The sequence below is a fragment of the Camelus dromedarius genome, chromosome 5 (genome assembly GCF_036321535.1).
Source record: "Camelus dromedarius isolate mCamDro1 chromosome 5, mCamDro1.pat, whole genome shotgun sequence".
In the NCBI taxonomy this organism is placed as follows: Eukaryota; Metazoa; Chordata; class Mammalia; order Artiodactyla; family Camelidae; genus Camelus; species Camelus dromedarius.
The window spans coordinates 3,454,090-3,479,794 of NC_087440.1; the positions used below are offsets into that span (position 1 = coordinate 3,454,090).

A 25,705-nucleotide genomic window follows, 5' to 3' on the forward strand; every position below is an offset into this window, starting at 1 on the left:
CCCACCTTGGCCATATCTAGTAATGCTTTTTTGGTCAGATGGCAAAGAACCTCCATGTGTAAGACAAAAAGAGTTCAAAGTATTTTTTTTCTACTTGTCTCTACTTAGTGCCTTGGCTTTCTAGTGCTCTTCAGTATATTTATACCTTTGAAACTCTTTGCACCATTTTAGTGAGTTTTTATGATTTACGGTTCCAGTTAATGTACTTTTTAAAGCTAATCCAATTTGATAGGCCAGTAGCCAGAGTCTTTGCTAGATAGGCTGGCTGTGTATGTCCAACTTTTTCTTCAGAAAAGGATTTTAAGTTATTGTCATACTTAATTGCTTGGTGTATATTTCTGCTTTCTTACCCTTCCCTCACTTCTCATTCCTGTCAATTCATTTGCTTCATTTAAAGAATTTTTTCCCAGCTTTATTGAGTTATAATTGACACATAACATTGTGTAAGTTTAAGGCATACACATGTTGATTTGACAGTTACATATTGCAAAATGATTGCCACCATAGTGTTAGCTAACATGTCCATCCCGACACATACTTACCATTTCTTTTTTGTAGTGAGAACATTTAAGATCTATTCTCTTAGCAGCATTCAAGTATATGACACAGTGTTATTAACTATAATCACCATGCTGTGCATTAGGTCCCCAGATCTTGTTAACCTTATTACTGGAAGGCTATACTCTTTGACAGATATCTCCCCATTTTCCTACCCTCCAGCCCTTGGTAACCTTTACTCTGTTTCTCTTGAGTTTGGGTTATTTTAGATTCCACATATAAGTGATATTTTACAGTATTTGTCTTTCTCTAACTTACTTCACTTAGCATAATGCCCTCAAGTTTCATCATCCGTGTTTCTTTTTCTTGGCTGAATAATATTCCTCTGCATGTGTGCGTGTGTGTGTGTGTGTTTGTACACTCACACACACATCTTTATCCATTCATCCATTGATGGACAAGTAGGTTGTTTACATATCTTGGCTATTGTGATACTGTTGCAATGAACATTGGAGTGCAGGTCTCTCTGTGAGGTTGTGATTTCAATTCCTATGGATATAGACCCAGAAGTACGATTGCTGGATCATAAGTTAATGTAATTTTAATTTTTTTAGGAATCACATATTGTTTTCCATAGTGGCTGCACCAGCTTACCTTCCCACCTACAGTACACAAGGGTTCCCTTTTCTCCACACTCTCACAACATTTGCTATCTCTTGTCTTTTTGATGCTAGCTGTGTAACAGGTGTGAGATGATATATCACTGTGGTTTTGATTTCTGTTTCCCTGATGATTACAGATATGGAGCTCCTTTTCATGCACCTGTTTGGTTATTTTTATGCCTCCCTTGGAATCCCTTGTCTTGAGAGAGATGTGTATTCTCATTTGAAATGTCAAGGCCTGTGCTTTGCTCTTGGGTTGCCATCAGGGTCTGATAGCTTGGATTTTGCCCTTGGACCAGAATCATTAGTCTTCTCTTATGTATAATTACTTTTCCAACTCAGTCTCCTTTCTGACAAGAACAGGAAGTCTTCATTAAAACTACTAATTACAGATATTAAAGAGTGAAGCAAACAGCCCTCCAAAGAGCAGTTTCTGTAAGGGAAAACAGTACCTATGTGAAATGGAGTCTCTTGTTAATCCGTAAGAACTGTTCATCACTGTGTCATATACACCTGGTTTTATCCTCAGGCTTTATCAGGATGCATCTTTCAACCTACCTTGTCTCTTTATGGGACAGCTGCAACACTTTAACTCTAAGTTTGCACCAAAAACTGTTCTGGCCATTTGTCCTCAGTTTCTCTGTCCACTTAACACAAAGTACCCTTTAGTGTTTCATAGCTGCTTTCCATGGAACTGCTACATTTTTTATGTATGTGTGCTTGGTTATATATGTTGTGTATGTTACATATGTATGATTTTTCTGGTAATTGACTTCCCTCACAGTTTTTTGCTGAAATTATCTCACCTAGATTTCATAGAATTCCAGAATCCTTTGTTCTAAGTCACCTTAAATGTTCAAGCCTCGGCTCTGAGAGCTTAAAGAACTATTTTTTGTTCTTGTTGTTGTTACTGATTTAGAGAAAACGGTGTTTAAATGATTTCTTCTGGAATCTGTGCCCTCCCTTTACAAATTATAAAAAGGTTTTTCACCTGTTGCATTAAACTCGAAGCACTTCCTCGTTCCATGTGAACAAGTGCCTTGCTGAGGCCTTGTGAATGTTGAACTTGAATGTTATCTGTCCCTGTGTGGTGACCATCTCTATAGCTAGCTCTGGTGTAGAGGTGAGATTTACAAAAAGCTACTTTATTCAGGCTGGAAATTTTACCAAGTTCAGGACTTCATCAGGAACAAATCATTTTAGTCCACATCCAAACTGATCATTTGATTTGGCTTTAAAACAAAAATGTAAAGTGCTTTCATGTGTGGTAATATATCCCTTTATACAGTATCATTTTGCCCCTTTTGTTGCCTGCGTTTGCAAGAAAGTTTTTTGACTTAACCTTGGAAATACTAGTTTCTCAAACCTGTGTAGAAACTCCTTCTGTTTCCAAAACTAGAATAGCATTTCTCTCCTAATTTGTGTCTTAAAAAAAAAAAAAAAAAGAGAGAGGGAAGGAAAATGCTGGATTTCTGTGTAGTCCTTTATATATGTAACCTCCGTAGGAATGTGCCTTCTTTGTTACTGACAGTGACCCCTGTGTGCAACTCTTGGTAGTAATGACACCAGTAGTGACTGTGACGGCTCCCAGCTACGCAGATATTCAGACACTGTGACTTGATGATACCGATTTACATCGAGGTGGGAACTCTGCGGGAGTGAACGGTATCTCAGATCCAGGTAACAGTTGCTTTAGAGAGAAGACCCCAGTGAGGGCTGTTGGCTTGGTCACTGAGCAGGGCAGGCACAAGTGCCGGTCTGCCTCATGCTGTCAGGTTGCTGTTGGCTGTTGAGGAGAAAAAGCAGGTAGCATTTTGCTCTGAAGTGGTTATTTAGGAGCGAATACAAGCTCCCTCTCAGGGCTCCCAGGGCCTGGTCACCAGTAGGGGGATAGCTTAAGAACTGTAGGTGGACAGGAGGGAAGGCCCGCTGAGGGGTGCTGGGCTGAGATCCAGGTGCTGAACTGAGCTCCTTGCATTTTCAGTGAGAGTCCCCAGAGCATGTCACGCTAGCTTACTGTCTTTATGATGAGAGATCTGTCTTTTTCTCTAGTGCCTGGGATCATGTTCTTTGCACCTGATCAAATCAGCAATTAGATGCCCAAGAGCAACCCCCCCCCCCCCGCCAAATAATAATAACACAGTTTAACAAGTGCACCAGAGCTGAGGCACGAAAATGAGAGAGATCCTGTCCCTTCCAAGTTGTCCCCCTGGGAGGCTGTGTCTTCCAGCAGTGCTGCCATCACTCAAAATGTTTTGGCATTTTTCTTTCAGCTATACATGTAGAGTCTACTGCATAGGCTGTTCTCCTGTTCACAGACTTTTATCTTTAGAAGAGTGAAGTAACTAAATATTTAGAAACAGCCAAAAGTCATTCTTGGTCCTGCCTGGTAGATTGTGTAGGCTGATCAGATGGACAGTTCCATTTAGGGCTAAAAATGAGATCTGATATGTTCACGTGGTTTATCTTCAGGTTCTTAAAGCTATTTTGAAGAGGTATTTCAAAACTATTTTGAATAAGAGAAGCATCAATGAAATAAGTACATTGTTTCCGGTTGTGGCTACTTTGATGATCCACTTACTCAAATGTATCCATTCTGGTTAAGTATTTTGGGAAGTCTTATTACACTCTAGTTTTGGGACCATTAAATAATTTCACAGTAGCACAGACCACCATTTGAAGCTTACTGTGGTCCCAGAATACCCAGTACAAATGGAGCAGTTGGGAAAGAGGAGAGCTACAAGGTCAAGTGGGTGATGATGAGAACCGTTAGAGTTGACGTTAACCCTACACGAGGCTCCCAGTTCTGCATCAAGGGAGTGATGATAATCAAGTCGTACTGTCCACATCAGGGGATCGTTGTGAGGTTGTTAAGGGGATATTGTGTGTGGAGCATAAATCTCAGTGCCTTGTGTATAGCAGTATTCAGGAAATGTTAGCCATTTTTATTATGCTATTATTTACGCGGTAGATTGCCTGGGAGAAAGGGTGATGGAGGGATCGAGGGATGGGTTGCCATGTGGGAAAAGAAAAAGTACTATTAGTTGAATAAGACTGGCCTCTCTTTGGTTTTTAATGTTCTCCTAACGAAACCTATTTAGTCATACTCTAGTTCTGCTCACCTTAACTTAGATATGTGTCATGAATGATGCGAGCACTATTTTAATTTTCAGCTCTCCCTAAAATTTTTAGTTCTTTATTGAGATTGTGGTTGTTTTCCGAACAGCAACAAGAAAACCCCAACAAACTAATAATGTCATCATCCCTAAAATGTGGTGTTGAGGATTTGGGTATCACGTTGTACAAACCAATTATATTACGTTCCCGGTTGATGTAGTTTTTGTACATTACACAAATGCAAATCGTATGACTTGCATGATGTTGCTTTTTAAACAGATGAAGATGAAGATGGTGATCGAATTACGGTGAGAAGTGATGAAGAAATGAAGGCAATGCTGTCATATGTAAGTATATTACAAATGACTTTTTTTAAAAGTTCATGTAATCGAGGATGCTGTTTCTTGGCATAGTGAAGATATAAAAGTAAATCACAGTTGCTGTAATATTTTTCTATATAATATATAATCTTTTTAAAGATTTCCTTACGTGAAAGTTAAGGGCATTCTTTTTGAAAGGCACTTACTGATCATATCATGAACATTAAGAATAATGCATCTTAATGACTTTTGCATTAGGTATGGTGCAGACTAAATGGACTATCAATTTCCTGTATTTTTTATGCAGTACTTAAAGTAACGGCTCATTAAAAATGAACCCCTGGGCTCTAAAAAATTTTTCAAAATCTACTTTCGACAGGAGATCTCTTTCACCCTTCCAGACAGACTGTAGTTATAATGTAGCTGCAGGCTTGATATGGATACATGATTTAAAGATGTATTCTGAGTTATTTTATGCCCTAACTCCCCTTTACCCCCCACCCCAAAATGAACTACAGAATCTAAGTGCTTTGAATATATCCTGAAATGACTTTTCTTTTGTGTTTCAAATTTCAGTGAAAATTTGCATTAACATTTGTCTCAGGACTGAAGTAAATAAACAAGAAAAAAGAATCCATTTCTAAAAACTTTAATTCTAAGCTTGAAAAATTCAACTACAGTGAAGAGACATAGCTTCCCTGAGCCCTCATTTGTTCTTTTCTCTTATTCTGTTTTGTTTTCTCTTACTCATTTTATCTGCCTTTACAGTCTATGTACAAAACCTGGTCCAGAGGTCTGGTGGAAAAAAAAAGCACCGGACTGAAAGTCCAGAAACCACTGCTCTCCTCTGGCTTCCTGGCCTTAGGCAAAACACTTAACCTTTCTGTGCTGTGGTTGCCTCATCTGTCAATTGTGGATAATAATGCCTGTCCTTTCTCCTGCACAGGGTCATTGTAATGATCAAATGGGGTAATAGATGTGAAAGCCATTTGAAAAGTTAAGAGGGTTCTATACAAATGCAAAGTGGTATCATGGTGGAAATGATGGAATCAGGGCCCTGGCTTGTCCGCCAGACTCTCATCTCAGCCAACAGCTAGGTGGTGGATTTTTGATAGACCTCAACTTCAACCAGGACATTGTTTCATTGTAATGAAAACTGTAAAACATCTGTATGGGTTTCCGCCGATAGTTTTAATTTACGGTGGGAGGAAAGAGAACAAGAAGGAGGGCATGATTAACAGAGCGTTGCATTCACACCAGCACAGAGTAGGAAAAGTCAATTTCCCATTGACTTCCCATTACCTTATTTGAGAGTCTTTGTGCCCTGAGAATTTAGAGCAGGGCTCATCAGTACCTTGAAAGGCAGAGTAGGATTGTCTGCTGAAAGGCCTAGCACTAGTATTGATGGACTGGCTGACTCTCCTGAGAATGTGACATGCTTATTTTTAGAAAACACGCGTACACACAGATGGATTCTAGTTTTTCTGCATACATCCAACCGCAGAGCGTGCATCACTGACATCAGCGTACTTTCCTTGTGTCTCTGACATAACCACACGTACAAGGTGTGTTTTCAAAAATGGACTTTTGGACAGATCTAACAAATCGTGCTCTTTGGGAAATGTTGCGGCATGTGATCATAATGGTAATAATACTTTCCATTTCTAAGTGCTCACTGTACACTAGGTGTATTTAATTTTCTTTGGTGTTAATAACCACTCTGCAAAGTGGATATTACCATCCCTGTCTTCCAGATGAGGACACTGTGGTTAAGAGACCTGCCCCAGGTCTTATAGCTAGTATGAATGTGAATATGCAATTTAAGTTCAGCTTCTCCTTATGCCAGAGCCCATGCTGCTTCACTGTTTTACACTTTTTGTCTCCCATCCACTTTCTTGCACGTTAGCATTGGGATCTTTCTATGTGTTGAAAAACAAAATTCAACTGAGTAGATTTTCAAGCTCTTACGGGCCTGATGCAGTGATTCATGAGTAGGACAGCAAGCCACCTAGCAGATAGAAAGGCAGTCTGAAGACTTCTGTAGGCAGGAGGCAGGACAAGGAAGTAATTTTCGCCAAGAGCTGATGGTTCCAGGCAAGGTCACCTTCCTTTAGGGGGCAGCGGGGGTCTATCGGGTGGATTACCTCATTAGTGCTGACCAGGAAATTGCAGACGGACAGGTTACGATTACCTTCCTGGGAGAGGCTGGGACTGTAATTAGGTTAGGTATTTTAAGTCTTGGTTTGGTGACTTGGACATGGCACAGGTGACTCCATTTTGGGCCTCTTGTCTCTTTTTTTTAACATATGTTATCACCATAATTACATGCTAAATCATTTGTGTCTATATAATATCTTAGTTATCTGTAGTATATATTCCTTATGACTTATTCTTATTTTCTCAAATGCAGTGTTTATTTTTGCATTGTAGTAAAATATCAGAGTTATATAATTGTCCTTAGACTTAAAAGTCCCTGAGATTTCTTGAGAGCCACTTTTTAGTCTGAAAAATGCTCATCTAACTTACTGATCCCCAAATATTTGGATTTTGTGAACTAATCAATTTTTTCATTTTTAGATTGATAGGGAGACATAGGCATGATAACTTTTAATTTTGCCAAATAAAAACGTTAATAAAATCAACTAATAAAAATGTGCTGTTAACCATTACTTTATTAAAGAAAAAGAATGAGAGTCATTTAAAGATTAAAACAGTGGGCAGTACATAATCTCAAAAGTAAAGACGATCACTAAGTGAGTAAATTTAATTTTATGTAAAACTCACTACATTATTCTTAATTTTGTTGATTTGCTCTGGGTGGTGAAAACTTTCTTTGTGAATTGGCAGTGGTCCACGGACTGGGTCAGGATGTCAAGTCCAGGTCCTCTCATGAATTCTCTTAATGTTTATAGTGAGAACCTGAGGCTCCAAAGAATTTTAACTTAAAGTAGAGCTCCACTCTCCTAATTCAGAGTGTTGGAGCAAATTATTTTTAAAATGAGAAAGAAAGTGAAAATACACTTGAGAAGGATAACGTTTTAAGTTCCTTAAAACCTAAATGGGTTTCCTTTCCCCCTTATTTCTTGAGGCAGCCCCTACCATCACATACTCTTTGTTTAAGCCAAGTCAGATCTGAATAAACAATTAAAAAGCAAAGAGTAGGGGGATCTCTGTCTCAGAAAGCACAGACAAGATTGGCTGATTGTCCTCTTGGTCTGTCTTGGTTTTTACGGCTGAGATTCCTTTGGGTTACAGTTTTGCCATAAATAGAACCATCTGGACTTAATCTCAAAATAGGTCTTGGTTGGTGGTCTTAAGTTGCCACTCTGTTTTTAAACACCTGCATTGGTCTCTTATTTTTTAGGTTCAGTCTGGCCCAGAAAAATGATTCCAGGATTTGGGTGTTGGCATGGGGAAAACACTGAAAAATGACCGCATATTTACTATATATATATATATAGAGAGAGAGAGCTTAGTATTTCATGTGGAATTCCATAAATTTGCAGTCACCTTAGTATTTCTTTAAAAACCATATGGGGAAAGCAAAACGGGACACACTGTCACCATAAATCCTCTGATCATCCTTTTCCATTGATTACAAAGGTTAAATGAATAAACCACCTGGATCTCTGCATTAAAAGACAAAACAAAACAAAACAAAAAACCCCAGCAACTTCTGAGTTGAAACTTCCGGAATCACTTTTTTCCCCCTTGGATGCAAGCATTTTCTGGCTTTGGGCCAACAGAAGCATGAGTTTTTATCCGTAATTTAAATAGATTTTTGTATTAGACCTGAAAATGTTGCCTTTTTCATTGGAAACTTATCAATTATTTAAATTGCCAGCAGCCTTCGGCTGCTCACTTTATGTGTACCATAATAATGGCATACGGTGGTTTGTGATACATGTGACGCGTGGACTGTTGCTCTGTGGTAAGGATTTGTCATGACAGCAGGTTATTGTGGGCTGTAGATAATGACCAGCGTATTAAACCAAAGTCTGTTGTCACACATTAGTACCATTTTATGTAAGTTATTTAGAAGTTGTGTTCTTTTCTTCATTAGATATATTTTTAAGAGATAATGAGAAGAAAACAAAGCTATAATAAATTGTCTTTTAAGAAAATGTAAAGTAATTTGGTCTCCAAGGAGATATTTAATGTATTGAGAGAATTCAGCCGCCAAGTGTTATTACAGCACCATTGCGATAGCTCTCTGCGTTTTGTTATGAGTTTGTGTTAATCAACAATCTGTTTTTATAGCGTAGTTTCTTGTAAGTTATGTTGTTGGAATATTCCACTTCTGGGATCATGGCTTTTCCTCTGACACTATTGTATCTTTTTAATTTCTCCATAAAGTATTTTTTTAATTAGAATTTGAAATGCTTTATTAGAAAAACAAATACACACAACCTACATATTCTGAAAACTAAATACCTGATCACTGCTAATTATTTAAAGGACCCTATTAAATGGTCCCTTAGAGTAGTTTACATTTTTTTGTTGTTCCTGTTTTCCCCCTCTCATTTTCTAGAAAGATTGAAGATAATATGCCGCTTTTCTCCTTCTGTCTGTTTGTATCGGTTGTCTAGTAGTGCTGGCTTCATCTCCTTAGAGCATCAAACAACGCTGGGCCTTATTTATTGATTCATTATAAGCTTTATTTATCACTGAGACCCATTTATAGGAGGGGGTTATTTGAATGTTAACCTCTGCTTTCAGATGACCTTTCATCAAGAAACTCAGCAGTACATCTTGCTTTTGTAAATGGATTCATGTTTGTTTCTGCTAAATCCCTTGTGTAATAAAGGATTTATTACACCTGGTTCTCTCGATACTGAGAGGCTTGTTTGAGTGGAGCACAGTATTAACAAGAATAGTTTTCTTCATTTTGCCCTCTCTCTTTATACCATGTCTCCACGTTGCCGGAAGAGGACAATATGAGTGTGACTGCAATGCCTCCCATCATGGCAGAGACTTTGTGTTTTAGTGGAGTGGAAGTATTCCCTTTGGTGTACTTGACCTTAGTGTACCTTGTTAGATGCTGGGCACCATGAGGGAAGATATTTTTTGACCTCTGTAGCACCTTGTAAATTTTGGGATATGATTTGCTTTATTCTAGTCTGCATAACTTGGAGATTGCCTCCAAAATCATAGTTACTCAAGTAGAGTTGGAAGGCAACCTTAGGGGTCTTGTCCAGCTGTCTCTTTACAGATAAGGAATCTGAGGTCCAACGAGATGAGATTCAGTGTTGAGGCCGCATTGCTAATGAACGGGAAGGCTTGGATACAGACCTGGGCCCTGGACTCCCAGTCTGCACTCCTGGTGGTTTTAAGTGGTGTTTTTGTTTTGACATTTGCTGAGATCCTGCTGAGGAAGCTTTTGCAAATACTACTTTTTTCCTGATGGTGAAAAATAATGCTATTTACTAGCATGTTGGTGTGCTTGAGTCTGCAAAGGAATGTAAACAAATACTCTGTGGGCTTTTGAAGTTTTTGAGATCGAGATTTCCTCCTTACCTCCAAGGCTGAGAATTGGTTGCCCACTTAGGAACTGAATGTTTAACAGCCCCAGGGTAGGCAAACAGCCTTTGCTGGTAGGAAGTTTTCTTCAAAGAGCAGAGATTGGAGGCTCATTTCCCACATGGTGCTTTTAAACACGCTCCATATTAAGTAGGGGCCCTACTTTGAACTCTGTGGGAGGCAAAGTCAGCTCTGTCTTCGGTGAGTGGCTAGTCCCCTAATTCAATGCGATCCATCCAAACAACTGATAACACATGACCTTCTCCTGGCAGGGTGGAGACAGGACTGTGAAAACCTCAGAAAATAAGTACAAAGTTTGGAAAATTATTTAATTGTTTTAAACTCAAATAGTGACATGTTCTAAGCTATAAATAAAGTTTTTGTATTATTTGGTTTTCTCATCCTAGTCAAAGAATACAACTTTTTTTTCCAAGACAGATTATTTTAACTCTTTTCTCTGTGTTGTCTGGGACGTTTGGATGCCCTTGAAATAGTGCTCAGGCTATAGTAGCCCCTTACTTAGCCCCTGTCGTAAGTATCTTAGGGCACCTTTGCCAGCAAGGAGCAGAAGCACACTGAAATGGGCACCAGTTTATTGTGCAGCTCATGGAAGCAGAGGGAGAGGCAGCCGGCCTCAGACAGGGTGGCCCCGGGGCACTCGGCGTCCTTTGAACCACTGGTATTTTGTCATCAAGGTGGCCGTGCTCTCAGTTCAGCGTCAGCTGTGGAGGGCTTAGGTGGGTTCCTCTAGGGTCCTCTCCCGAGGCAGCTGGTGTGAGGGGGCAGAACCCTGTAGGACATCAGTTAGTCCCTTGGGGGCTACAGCTAGGAGCTCCTCTTCCAGAGACACGTGAGCTTCGGGGTAAGGATGGACATCCAGCAGTAGGATTGCTCTGGGGCATAACCAAGGTGTGAGGCTCCTGTTGGTACTCCTAATGAGCCTGTTCTCGTAGGACCAGTTTTACTGGAAACAACAGGGGTATTTTCTACATACATCTAAAAGGTGAACATAAATCTGTAATACAGTAAAGTTAGAGGAATTCAGTAAATTATCAACCTGGAGTTGGAAATTTCAAAACAAGTTGTTTCTTTCAATATATATTTCTTTGTTACATATGTGTTCTTTACTCATTCCTCACTACCTTTTCATTTGTTTCTTTTTTAATAGCAGTTTAGCAGTAGGCTGGACCTTTATTGAGCATTATTGGGACTGGCTAAATAAAGCTATCTGTTTGTAAGGGAATGTCCTGTTAGGCCTGCTGTCTGCATGACCTGATGGTCCTGTTTTATTTAAGTGGCAGGTTCCCTGAAGCTATTTAAACTTCTACTTTGAATATGAAAACGAATATATGTATGTACATGCATCACTGGGACATTGTGCTGGACACCAGAAATTGACACATTGTAATTGATTGTACTTCAATTAAAAAAGAAATAAAAACAAAAAAAACTTCTACTTTGGAAATAAAGCAGAATTGCTAAAGTCAGGTGAAAGGTCAGTGTAGACAAAGCCCCAGGCTAGCCATGGTGATGACTATGCGAGCTTCAGCTGAGAGGATCCTACAAGTTTTGGACCCATTGCTGAATACAAATTTAAACTCCTCCTGCCAACACACATTACCTTGAACTTAGCCAAGTTGAATTTTGTCTGCTGTTGGCGATCCAAACCTCTCTTCTATTAAGACCATCTGGAGCCCCCAACATCCTTTATGGTTTTACTGTCCAAAACAAATAGTGTTATCGTTAAACTTGGCTGACTTACCGTCTTTTTCATTTTCAAATCACTAATAAATACATCTGTCTAATAACATTAGCCTATGAACAGGCCCCAGAGTTTTTCCCTGTTGACCTTTTCATTGGAAGACTTTTCATTGTGATTTCTTTCTCATCGTTTGATCAGTCCATGACCATATGCGGACCCTCTAGGGTCATTTAAGGAAGAGCATGTGCACACTGTAGTCACCTCAAGGCAGAGGCAGTGAGTTATCAGGGAGTTGGGGGGACCTGAAGCCAGGTAAGTAAATACAGCTATTAATTTGGTATTTGAAATAGATTATCATCACATGTTATTTTTGACTGGAGCAGTTATGTGCTTCCTGAGAGCTCAGTGTCAGGGAGCCTCTTAATGTAAAGTATAAGAAATAGTTGAAAGAAAATATAACTGGTAACACATCTGAGTAGTGTTGTAATTGAATCTGTAGCCGTTTGACAGAGTTACGATAGTTGGGTTCTTCACTAGGAAAACTAATAAATTAACTATGGACTGCAGATAGTTGGTTAGTTTATTGATTATTGCTGTAATTACTGATTGAGCTACATATAATGGGGTGTGCTTGCAGTATTGACAAAACAGGAATTTGAAAATTTTATCATCAGTAGCAAAAAGCCAGCATGCTTATTCCTTGTAAGTATATTCCTCATACGGTACTATTTATGTTGTCTGTTAGAAGGCATGCTAAGGAGAGATATAGGAAGCGTTTCTGTTGTAAATGTATAGAATAATAATAGATGTGATTTGATATATAAGACTTGCCACTGAATGAGTTAGAAGGTGTAACCAATGACAGTCCGTAATCACTGCTGCTGTATTGGTTCCTTCCCTTAATCGGGGAGCAACCATTATATGTATGGCACAGTGCTCGGCACTGTATGGCGGTAGTTTCTCACATTTTGGGGGACACAAGCCTTTTTTTGAAAATGTGAGGAAAGTTGTTTATTCTTTTCCTAGAAAATTCACACAGTGCAGCATTTCACATAGGAGTTCAGGAACTTCGAGGGTGTCCCAAGGCCCGCATAGACCCCAGGTTAATACCTCTGCTGTAAGAGAGAAAATACAAGACATGTTCCCTGCCCTTGATGAACTTCCAGAAGGAGAAACAGTGTTCCTATGGAGCCCTTTTACTTGTTTTATTATCTAATTGTACTATAGTAATTGACGGAAGGGAAGGGGATACTGACAGCCTTGATCAACAATTAAATTCTGCCTCTGTACTTGGTCTAAACATTTCAGTCATCCTGTTTCTGTATCATCCATTGTCATGGACATTTTTCTTCTATGTACTGTTGCTTGGAAGTGGGCGATTCATAGCCCTGGGCCCTATTTAAGATTTTTTTAAAGTACTGTCTAGGAAAGTTTCCCACATACCAGCTTCTTTGATTTTGATCTTCCTAACACCTTAGGAGGCGAGCAAGGCAGGCATTTTTCTCATTTTTATAGTTGAGAACACCAAGGTATGAATTGCATGCCTTTCTCAAGGTCACACAGCTGGTAAATGTAGAGCGGGGGCCTGAGATCTCTCGCTGGTTTTTTCTCTTATTTATATGGCCAGTTTTCCATACAGTGAATATTTATGGGATAGCAACTATCTAGCCAAGCCCTGTGCTAGGTGATGGAGGTACAGTGAATATACAGTTCATTCCTTCAAGGAGCTCACGGTCCAGTCAGTGAGGGTAACAGGAAACAGTGTTCCATGTGGGAGGACCAGGAAGACTCATAATTACCAGGCAGAGTGATAAACGCTTAAGCATTAGATGCTCTGTGAGCACAAAGAAGGAGCATCTGATCTAGCTTTGGGGACAGAGAAGGCTTCCTGAGGAGGGTGGCGTCTAGATGGAGTAGGTTAGAACAAGGGGACTGGGAAGGGTGTTTTGAGCAGAGAGAACTGTGTCATGAAGGTTTGGGTGAAAGGATGCTGGATGCATTCTGAAGGGGCTGCCTGTGAGTAGTGTGGTATGGACAGTGAGGGTGAGACAGGAGGGGGAGGGGCAGGAGACCACCACCAGTTAAATGAAGAGGGGGCACAGCTGTTAGGAGATGACAGAAAGCTGGAACCGGCTGAAACCAAGGTGGCTTTGAGAATAGTTCAGTCATTGTCCTTTAGCACATATGAGATGAGGTTGGGAAGGAAGGTGGGCCAGATCATGGAGGGCCTTAGCTTGGGGATTTGAGAAGTGGGGAAAATGTAGAGTTAATAAGATTGGTGATTGAATAAATGTGGGGAAGAAGCAGAGAGATGGTCTGGATGACTCCCAGGTAACTGGTGTGGGAAACTGGGTCCTGGTAATCTCGTTCCCTGAGATGGTGAAGCCATGTGTTGGAAGACAGGCCTAGGGCATGAGGGAGGAGTATGGGAGGTAGGGACCTGTTGAATTCGAGGGGCCTCTGGACAACCAGTCGGGTATGTTCTGAATCTTAGGAGAGAAATCTGGGCTGGAAGTAAAGGTTTGTGATTCATCAGCCTGTAATTAGTCTCAATGACTCCTCTGGTAATTGAAACCTTTGAAGTGGCTGAAGTTAACTCAAGGAGGGTATAAGATAAGAAGAGAAGGTTGATGAAGAACCACGGGGAACTTCAACATTTAAAGGAGGGCTGGGGAAGGAACCACTTACAGGAAACTGAGTGGTAGGAGAGGTTGGAGGAAAGCCTTGGGGGGGCGAGGCCACCCGTCCTCGGAGGTATTTGCACTGCATTGTGCTGCCTTCCCCAGGCCCTGACAGATCAGGGGACGTGGCCTAAGCCACACAGGATCTGAATGAAGAAGCCAAGCTCTCCACCAGCTCGACAGTCCGCCCAATAGCCTGGTTTAGTGAAATGTTTTGAGGTATGAGAAAGATAACTTACCTTTTGAGTCTCAGATAGCAAACACGTTTTATGTTCTGATTGAATGGACTAGAATAAAAGAAGTGTTTTTCTTGGTTGACTGATAAACCGTTTGCTACATCTATGAAACGGGTGATGATACTCCCAGAATAGGATCGGGCTGTGAGGAATTAAATGAATAAATGTAAGTATCTAGGATTGTTACTGAGCAAGGGCTTGTGTGCCTGAGGTGCAGAGAGCCAAACTCGGACAGCAGGTGTTTGCAGCAAAGTGAGGGTTTATTTGCAGGGAGCCAAGCCAGGAGAATGGGCGACTGACTCATGCTCAAAAGATCCGAACTCCCAGTGACTTTCAGGCAAGCGTTTTTAAAGACTGTGTGAGGGGAGAGGGTCACAGGATGCATGATCAGCTTGTGGACCTTCTCATTGGCTGGTGGCGGGGGTGATATTTCAAGAATCTCAACCTTCTGGTTCCAGCCAGCCTGGGGTCTAGGGCCTGTGCTCGGCATGGAGTCACCATCCTCCACCTGGGTAGGGGTCTTAGTTTCTATAGAGCAGCTCAGAGGTATGCCCCAGATTGTTATCTGTATCCCTTCAGGACGAACTAGGAGTCCTGTGACTCTGTCGTCCTAACCATTAACTGCTTGAACCTGCTCTTTGAAAGTCACTTCAGCCTAGGAGAATAAAGCCTTTTTTCTACAAACAAACAAGGGACTGAGAGGGGCTTGAACCAGGGAGGGCCCCACAGGGTCCTGCTCAGGTTTCAATCCCCCCTTTCCTCTCATACTCCTCAATCCTGAGGGGAACAGGGGCAGGACAAGAAAGGGAATAAAGTTTTGGGTGGGGAGGCGAATCATAAACTCAGCAGGGGGCTTAGGAGGGCTCAGGTTTCAGTCAAGCTTAAACACACAGTAGGGAGTCAATAAGTGATAGTTGTTTCTGCGTGTGTATCTCTGTCTCTTTTTTAAACAGAGAACTTGTGTCTTATAAAATTAAACTGTGCTGTTTTGGAACTCAAGTTTTTTATATGGCAAATTTGCATGAAGAAAAGAAAAATGTTGTAATTATTGATTGAATTGTGCTGTTAGAATTAGGTTCATAACAAGCAGGAACAGTGTATGATAAACTCGCAAGCAAAACAAAGCCAAATATTGTGCTTGCCTATTCCCTTGTCGAATCTGGCCCTCTGTTTCAAATTAATTAGATTTTTGGATAGCTATGCTAAACTTTGTCACATCCTTATTAAAATTGTTTAAGGATTTTGAAGAACATCTCCGAGGGACTCTGAACCCAATCTGAGTCTGGCGCTGGAGATTCCATTAGCAATCACGAAACTGATTAATCTTTTACTCAGCTAGCGTATTGATTATTGCTGCAATTACTGCATGTAACGGATTCTACGAGGGATCCCAGAGAAAACACATTTTTATACCTGCGGCTGGCGTAGTCAGTTTGAGCACAATATCTTATACTTTTTAACATAACCGTTTTTTGTATTTTTAAATGCCGTTAACACTTCTACTCAAAGCGCTGTGCTTAATATTGCTTCACTCTGGGGAGGTTTGCTTTTAAATTTCTCAGCTACTAATCATTACGGTTTACAAATGCCTTCACTAATTCTGCTGCTGCGTTTTAATTTTAAGCTTCACAACAACCCTGTGTAATAGAGAAGATATCTGAACCCTCATTCAAAGGAATCTAAGGTTCAGTGAGGTTGAATGACTTCCTGAAAGCTATACTGGTTAAGAAGTGGCGAAATCAGGACTGGACTCCATCTCAATCAGTAAAAATTTATCCAGCACCTACTCCGTGCGGGGCTTTGTGTTAGGGGTTATGAAAGCCAGGATAGGCTTATAGAGATTAAGCTAAGAAAGCTATTTGGATGACTTCAAATTATGGCTCAGTTAACGTTATCATGGTCACTTTGTTACTTTTCTGTCCAAGCCATCCTTGTCCTTTAGAGAATGTCGTGTAAGCAGTTGCCTGAGCTCCTAGGCCTGGTGCCACATTGGCTGCCACCGGGTCCTCACCAGGCTTGTTCCTCAGAGGTCAGTTGCCAAGAGTGGGCCCGTGCCTTGGGTTTAATCACCACCCTTTATAGTTTGTCCTCTATGGTGAGTTACTTTGCCATGTGGAACACAAGCTTCTCTGTTAATACAAACACAGATCAAACCCAGTATTTCAACAGGAGAAAATATTCCTTGGATTTGGAAGAATTATAGAAAACAAAAAACAAGTCCTAACTATTTGCTTTGGAGAAACTGTCAAATGGCATACTTCATATCATTACTATGACTGTCTTAATCGTAGTGCAAAGAGATGTTTATAGATTGCTAAAAAATTCTTACAATGATTAGAAAAGTGTATATAGTTTTCCAGTTGATTTGGCACAGATCTGAAATGAAAAAGCAGCCCTTTTTATTTATGTATTTTGTGAGGTAAATAAATAAAGTTGGAAAACAGGTCAATTTCATGCATGCGAGGTTTTATAGTAGGAAAAAAAATGCATTGCACCTGGTCTGACCCTTTACATGTAAGGTTATTTGTTTTCAAACTTGACCCCAAGCACCAGTTTCAGACAACTCTATAATTAATTTGTTAGATAAAGCATAAGGATATTTTATTTGTTTTGATTTCTAGGACTGGGTTAAAGTAGTAACTGAAATTACTAACCTCTTGTACATAGCAGTTAATTAAAGAAAGGCATTAACTGTAGGAGAGCACCGCCACTGCTGTTGTCTTGTATCAGTATAAAAAGGCAGTAATTTTTTTGACAGCCACTGATTGGAAAGTTGCTTGCAGCCTTCCAGAAGCAAGGGGGTACATGCTGTGGATCAATAACCGGCAAATTTCCCATTAAAAAGAATACCTGAGCAATGTTCCAAATAGCCACTGGCATCTTAATTTTCCATGGAAACCTCAAATACTTCTGTGCTGGGGACAAGTCATTTTCGGACAATTTTTCCAGACTACTTGTTAACAGTTATTGCTGTCCCAAAAGGTTGACAGCCTACATGATTGATATTTCATTTACTTGTCATCACTGTTTGAGTAATGGCGAGCGCTATATTTCTGTGGTTTTAAGGAATATAGTTTCCTGGAAGTCATTTGCCTTAGTATGTATTCCAGAGAGGGTGGCACACATGTTTCTGCTCTAGGTACGCAAGTTTTTACGTCCCTAGAAGGAGAGGATCAGTTTCCTTTTACAGTTTGAAAGTCCTTGGAGAGCAGGGGTTACCTATGTCAGTCCAAAAGCCATCAAAAGCCCACTTCCACTTTGTCTTTAGGGTGAAGAGACTTAGACTTGTCAGCTTGTGATTCCCAAGATGATGTAGAATTTTATAACTCCCCTTTTATTTCTAAGGGAAAAATAAGCTTGATCTTGTAATAATTTTAATATACGTAAAAGCAGTAGGAAGACATATGTATATATCTTCTAAAAAGAAACTTTAAGAATATCAGCAAAGAATGATTGTCAGGAATTTTCTGAAAATGTGATAAACAGAAAATGTGCGTGTGTTTTTTAATATAGAAACCACGAGGATTCAAGGGCAGTTCTGCTCTGTGACAGCCCCTCAAAACACAAATTCAGTGCTTTTTATCATTGATATTTTCCACCAAGAGCATCACTGTGTTGTTTGTCAGGTGTTAAAAGAAGCAAGGGCACAGAAACCATCTCCAAGTTAGATGGACATGTGGTCACCAATTAGCGTATTAAGGAAAATGTGACCGGACCAGAATACAGCCTACTGAATGAATTTGTGTTTGTGATGGAGTGTAAAAGCTTTTTCAACTTGGAACTTTATTTTTCATGCCCAGATTTTTAAAGTGAAATTTGATCTAGAGTGTTTAGAAGACTAAAACATGAGAGGGATGCTTGCTTGAAACTAGGCAGCCTTTTTATCATATTAATCCCATCATCTTTGGGTGGATCATATCTTGTTTGCTCATTCCACAGTCTGTACGATTTTGATTTCTATTATTGGTACATTTTATACACAAATATGAATAATGTTTGGTTAACTAACTGGCATACAGGTCCAAGTGAAATGTGAGGCGTCTCCATTTTGCTTTGTAAAATCCAGGGAAAAAGAACAAAAGGCAATTTGAGAAATTTCTCCTAAAATGCTTTTTGTGTCATTTTAAATATGTATCATTTTCAAAATATTTCTAGGGATCAAATACTAACCTAAAGTCTCAATCAACATTTTTTTACTCTTAAAGATAAATGACAGTATGGAGGATAACACCGTGCTGGACTTTCAATTTTGAATATTCACTCTAGTCATTTTGATGTGCAAATAGGGAAAAAGAATTCTCAAGGCTGATATGTATATACCAGCAATTTACAAAAGTACTGTGAATTAAACAACCCATAAGTGTCTGTTTCAGTATTCATACATTACTGAGTAATCTCTTTCTGTAATCTCTTTGCAGTATTATTCCACAGTAATGGAACAGCAAGTAAATGGACAGTTAATAGAGCCTTTGCAGATATTTCCAAGAGGTAATGTTGGACAAATTCTAATCAACAGTGATTATTTCAGTAAAGTGTTTCATCAACAGTTATGTTTTCCAAAGGTTTAAATGCACATAACATGATGTTTTGTTCTTAATTTGAAAAAACAAAGGAAGTATTCATTATCGTGGGGATTGCAGGCTATGTGATAGTTATGGCAGATAAAATATCTAATTTACTAGAGTAAATTAAACTAACTAGATTGTTTTTTGTTTTTGAAGTACATACTTACTTTCGCTTAAAGAACTCCTCGGGGGTCCACATGATTTCTAAACCAAGGCAAATGAATGGCTTTAATTTTGGATATTTATAAATTGTGGCTCAGGATGGTAGCCAGAGCTGCTGTTGAGGAGAAAGCTGTCAGCTAGTGCAGAAGCCAAGGTTTACTGGGAGGTTTTAGGAGAAAGATTTTGGTGGAATGTTTTGTGCTTGATTTTGGGGGGAGACGTTTTCTAAATAGTTGAAAATCCTCACAAGTGGGAATTGTATGAAGTCTCCAAAAATAGGAGCTGATGAGAGTGAGTCTTGGTGAATCACCTGGTCAAATCATTCGTGTTTTCCTTTAGATTTGGTAGTATTAGCGTTGTATCAGATAGGATTGCTCGACTGTATATCAGCATTCCCTCAAAATGTGAATAATGGTGAAAAAGAACAGTTTAATTATATAAACCAGTAAGTCTTTCCCCCATTATACATTGCCCCACTTGGAATCTCTGTTTTCTAACTGATGGAACAGATAAGAAAATTATGTAAGTAAGTCTTGTAGAAATAACTTAATTGAAATAATTAAAAGTTAAACTTACCTTCGTTAACTGATACTGTACAAATAATCATGATATGAGGTTTCCAATTAACCATTCTAGACTTTCATTACCTGTAACTCTCTGAAGTTTGAATGGCTCAATTAACTGGTAGACTCCTGTTTGCACTGATAAAAGTCTCCAAAGGCAGCTGGCTCGTCCAGCCCATGGGAAGATGTGGGTTCAAGACTAATGCCATTCTTCTAACATTAACGTGGGGGGTGGGATTAGGAATGCTTCGTACAATATTAATAATAACTTGTTAAAGAGCTAAGTAAGTAAATAAAATCGGGCCATTGATAGTGTCTGAAACAAGATTATGATTAATCCAGTTCTGTTGTACCTGAAGGCTAAAAACTAAAGCAAAATAAATTAAAAAAAGGAAAATGTTGCCATTTCTATGTATTAGGCCAATAACAGGATGCAGATTGTTTCCGAATATTTTCAATGACCAGAGAATTTGGGAAAGTTTCAGAATTGCTTCTCTATAGGGAATTTCTTTTTACCAACTGAAAATTTCCATTAATTACTTTTCTACTTGATGGCTTTATAGCTCTGTTGTTGTAGCAAACCTTAGTACAGCATCCTGGAGAATTATAATTCTCATGCTATGGGTCTTCATTTTTTTTCCCCAAAAATATTTATTTCTCTTTGTGCAAAATCTTTCCAAGTTCTGTTTGTTTTATTTTGTCAGCAGTCCCTGTCAGTCTCACTGTCCACACCACTGTGATAATAATGTGACAGTTAAAGCCATTTTTAGACATCATCTCTGCTCAGACACTAATGCTGCTTTGTGTGTCACCATTTCTAATTCTCCCAGTTATTGCTTCCATTGTATGCACGAGAATATTGAAGTTCAGAGATGTTAAGTAACTTCAGAGTCACACAGTTTATAAGTGGTTAATATAAATATAATTGTTTAAATTCTAATTTGCTTAAAATGGAAGGGCTGTATACTCATATGTAGGTTAAAATATTAACGGAGAGTGCATAGTTTGGAGGGCTTGGCGGCAGTGTGGAGAAGAGCTTATCGTAGGGAGAAGATTCTTTAAAGACGAAAATGCATGAGATGTGAGTATCCCGTGTAAGTCCTAGCACAGAGCCCACCAGCCTCCAATAATAAATTATTAAATGTAGTTCTTCCAAGCCACGTTTAATCTCTATGGTTTTCTGTATAATACTGTAAAACTCTTTCTAGCTTTTTACAGTCTTTTGCTTTTTGCTTATTTATCTACATAAAATGTAGGTTTAATCCAATTTTATTTTTAATATAATTTTATATAAATCTTATAGAAAATCTTTATATAAAGTATTAATAAATATGAACATTCACTAGCTTTACAGTAACTTCTGACTCTACAACTGTAGGAAATATGAGATTACTGGGTTTTTTGAATACTGCTTAGATTTCCAATCATAAAGATTTTAAGAAGCCAGTTGAGGAACGAGGGCGATGCTAAGGTAGGAGATAAGAGTTGATGCTAGTCTCTGATTCCTTGATTAGCCACTTTCTTACTAAGTGAAGTTTAAGGGTGGCCTGGGTACTTCAGAGGAAATGCTCTGCAGTGTTTCTTTGGAAGTATTAATGACCCGTAAAGGACCAGGCATCAAATGTATGTGACTGTTGATTTGTTCAGGAAGTTAATTTTCATTTTAAGAGAAGAGGATTTGGCATCTTAATTTTAATGTATTACAGAAAAACAAATAAAAAAATTCTTTATTGAAGCTTGGAATTTTCTTTTTAGGAAAATAACAGAATAAATTTGAATATACTTGAAATATACAAAACTAAAGCAACTGACATGCTTTGTAATTATTACCCACATCTTATTACTATTAAACAGCTCTATTTCTTGGCAGAAACAGAGGAAAATACATGTACATCTGAGAAAGGAGTGAAAAAAAAAAATCAAATTCATCCTTCCCTAAACAATCAATCAAAATTGACAGCCCCTTAATATGCAGTATGTAGGACACGGTAGTTTTCAGATGGAAGCAGCCTATAACACGGGCAGGAAGCACTTTATATATTTAACATTTGATGAAGAAGTATTTGTTGAATTGGAAAAGTACTAACTAAGCTGTAACTCAAGATGGTGTCAGGGAAGTAATACTGTTTTTCCTGGTACTGCTTAATCTTTACACTGAAGTATCGGCAGATGTCAAGATTTGCAAGGAATATAATGAAATTAATGATATCTCTATATTTTGAAAAATTTGACTGCTTATTGCTGTGCAAACTAGTTATCCAACTTACGTATTTCATCTTAGAATCTCTAGCAATCTTTTTGGCATTAAAAGACCCTTCTCCCTTTCCCCTCCAAAAACCGTAGCTGTTTCAATGTAGTCTAAGTGATAGCAGATATACAATGTAATAGAGTGAGGAAAGATTGCAGGAATTTGAATTATGAAAGGAATCTAATCATTTTAGCTCAGTTAACTCGATTTTTATATGTTTTAAGCAGAAATTGGAATTTATATGAGGTGGTGTCAGAAAGCTCTTTGCATTTATAAATGCTCACTCCTGCAAGTTAAAAATCCTGGTTCATAATTCCCACTTTGGGTCTTGGGAGCCACTTTTCAATCATTTCTCTCTGCTAATTTTGGTGTCACCCTCATTTCTTTTTAAACGATTCATTTTGAGCAAATTTGTAAATGGCCCTGATGTGTTCTACAATTTAGTCAATTACTGTTTCAGCCTGCAAGCCTCCTGGGGAACGGAACATACATGGCCTGAAGGTACGAATTTCAATAATTGTTTCAGTAAAGTTAGATGGATTTGTAATGCTGTGTTCCACTTATTGAAATGTCAAATAAAACTGCACTTTCTCAAGCTCTGACAAGCGATCCTTTTTTTTTTTTTTTTTTAAATGGGAAGTGGAGGGGGATTCATCTGTAGTATTTGCTCAGTATGTGTATATATTTGGATACAGGGATTTTGGTACCATTTTTTTTTTCATTTAAAACTGTTTTGGTCTGTTTCTTCAGGATGATCCTGGGTACTGGTCTCCACAAAGATTTATTTGAGTGAAAATATAGACTTCATTTCAGTGATTAATTAAGCACATAAGCATATTGCACACAGAATACCCCCCTCTTCTTTTGACATATTTATGCTAGAAACATATATCTATTTAATGTCCTTTCATTGTTCTGCGTATTTTGAATTCTGGGTTTCTGCTTAAGGCTTTACATTTGAAAGAAAAACTGGCTGTTGTATTAGACTCAAGCATTTTATAATTAATTACATGGAGCTCATTTTTCAGTGAAATAACATTCTGCAGTGTTCTGCTTGGTTTTAGAGCTGGAGGAATATAATAACATGGGGTTCACTACTAACTCCTAAATGTGTTCCTAATATACTTTTTTGAACATACTGTTTTTATATATACAACAAATCCATGAATTGTATTTTTTCCTCTAGAATTGAATTCAGTTCTAGACAGTGAGTTGAAAATTTCCCGTTTATCTCTCCCTTTTTCAGCACCGTTTAAATATTTGAATAATGACAGGAAGAAAGTATTATGTAATATACAGGTTGTACATTTCTGTAACCTATATACTGAATAGACTCCAACCACGGGTCTATCGAGCAACAAGCTAATTAACCTTCATAGTGAAATGAGAAATTTGTGGCAAATTATAGGTTAATTAGAACTGTGTCCTCAGAACACAAGACTGATCAAGACTCTTTCTTTACTCGTAGGTGAACACCCGGGCAGGACCCTCTCAACACAGCAGCCCAGCAGTCTCAGATTCACTTCCAAGCAATAGGTGAGAGCAAGCAAGTGAAGCGTGCCCATAAGCATGATTATCTACGGGGGAGGGGGGGGAGAGGCTTGTGCGACGATGCCTCTTTCCTGTAGGACCACAGAAGTGTGTATGTGGCTAAGGAGAAATCCGACCGAGGGGGTAACCCCAGCTACGTACTGACGAAAAGAAAGGACCTCATAGAGAAAGATAAAATTAGACACACTGAACCATTAATTTTGGTGGAATGGCTTTACTTCAGTCTCCAAATTGTACAGAAAATCCAGTGCCTTTGACTGCTTATGCTTTAATGACCTGTTTGTATAATGCGTGTTACTTTTGTGTTGCTTGTCCGCCTCTTGGCAGTGTCGTGATCCTCTAACACCTTCCCCAGAAAGAGGCAACGAAAGTGTAAAGCAGTGACATTTAAGCTGACTAGACAAGCTGCTTGTTTTTGTGTCCTTGGCTATACAAGAGATTGAACTAGTATAGAAGGAAGATAATTTTTATTAATTCATGCTAATGTTGTCCCACAACTGGGATGCATACTAAAGACTTGAGACTCTCCGAAGTGTTCTTCTGACAGGCGTGAGAACTGACTGCCAGAAGATTAAGGTTCTCAAGCATAGGGACTTGCTTAAGCTGATAGAATTGTAGGTCATGTTTGTTATACACTCAGTTATTCAACTGGTCAACATCATATTCCTGTACTTGAAGATGACACTGTGAGGGTGATTGCTCTGTGTGTATGTATGCACACTGGTGACTGAAAAGCCAGCACTGAGCCAGAAAACCTTCATTGTGTGCCCAGGTCTTTCTGGGTTTAGGGCAGTAGCCAGTGTTTGCACCTGTGTCTACTGAGATGCAGTTGAGGCTTCTGCTTTCCCTTCCATGCCCCTCCTTACCGCCTTCACCCAGCTTCTTGGTTCTTTTGCTGCTGGGCTTTACTGTAGGCAATTTAAAGTCTCTCCTTCTGACTCTCTCTGGTCTCCTGTCCCCTCCCGAAAAGTCACTTCTTTGATTACCTTTTTGTAGTGTCAGTATACCTCCCTGTGGCTTTCCTGCTGTGAACACACTACTCTTAAAGTGTATTTCCTTCCTAAACAATTTATTCTGTCTTCAAATACATCCCCTGGTTATTCACCAGTAGATCGTGTGTCTTTTGGTCCCAAGGGGTAGGTCTTTTAGTCCTCATCCAGGCAGTTGGCCCTGCCAGGTGATGCTCAGTGGCTTCTCTCTTCTGTCCTGTTGGGCGTGTGAGCCATGGCCCACCGAGTAGAGGCATGGGCACTGAGGTGTCTTGTTCCACTCAGCTCAAAGAGTGCAGGGCATTTAATTCTTACTGCTGCTTCTAGAAAAGATGTTATTCAGACAGACTGACTGGGAGCCGTAGGGGAAAGCAAGGACTTTTCCTGGTGTTTTAGATCAAAGTTCATCATGGTGTAAAAAGCAGGACGGAGGGAAAAGTTGGTAAGAAAGATCCAGCAGGATAATGTTCAGATCTCTCAGATTTGGTTTTAACCAAAACCCAAGTGAATTAGCCTGATTTTTAAAAAAATTATTATTTATATTCACAGAGTATTAAAATCTTCAGGTTGAACAGAGACTGCCTATCTAGTGGTTCTCAGCCCTTTGTTGCAACATCTCCCCTTAGGGGTATGACAGCCTCCCAAATAGTAATGGTAGTTTGCCCCAGGAGTGACTTTTATTATGGGAGGAATGCAGTTTGAAAAAGCCCCACAGGTGATTTTAATATGCCACCCTAGGTTGACCGTGTTCTGTTCTCCACGTTGTTAACTAATCAAAAGTATTTACTGAGTGCCTCCTGTTTATCTGGTGCTGTCCTACCCTCTAGGAATACAGTGTGATCCTTATCCTCTGGAGCTTGCTGCATACAGACCAAAAAAAAAAAAAAAACC

At 39.2% G+C, this 25,705-nt stretch overlaps 1 protein-coding gene across 8 annotated transcripts in view; it reads left to right on the forward strand.

Moving 5' to 3' along the window:
* The window catches only part of MAP2K5 (mitogen-activated protein kinase kinase 5), a 235,775-nt gene that overhangs the window by 14,443 nt on the left and 195,627 nt on the right, over positions 1–25,705 (forward strand). For all 8 annotated transcript variants that reach the window (XM_064485502.1, XM_064485501.1, XM_064485500.1 and 5 more), the window contains exons 3-6: positions 4,557–4,624; positions 19,155–19,224; positions 22,735–22,775; positions 23,743–23,810. In XM_064485502.1, the coding sequence (XP_064341572.1) occupies positions 4,557–4,624; positions 19,155–19,224; positions 22,735–22,775; positions 23,743–23,810 (247 nt within the window). The remainder of the gene's footprint in view (positions 1–4,556; positions 4,625–19,154; positions 19,225–22,734; positions 22,776–23,742; positions 23,811–25,705) is intronic.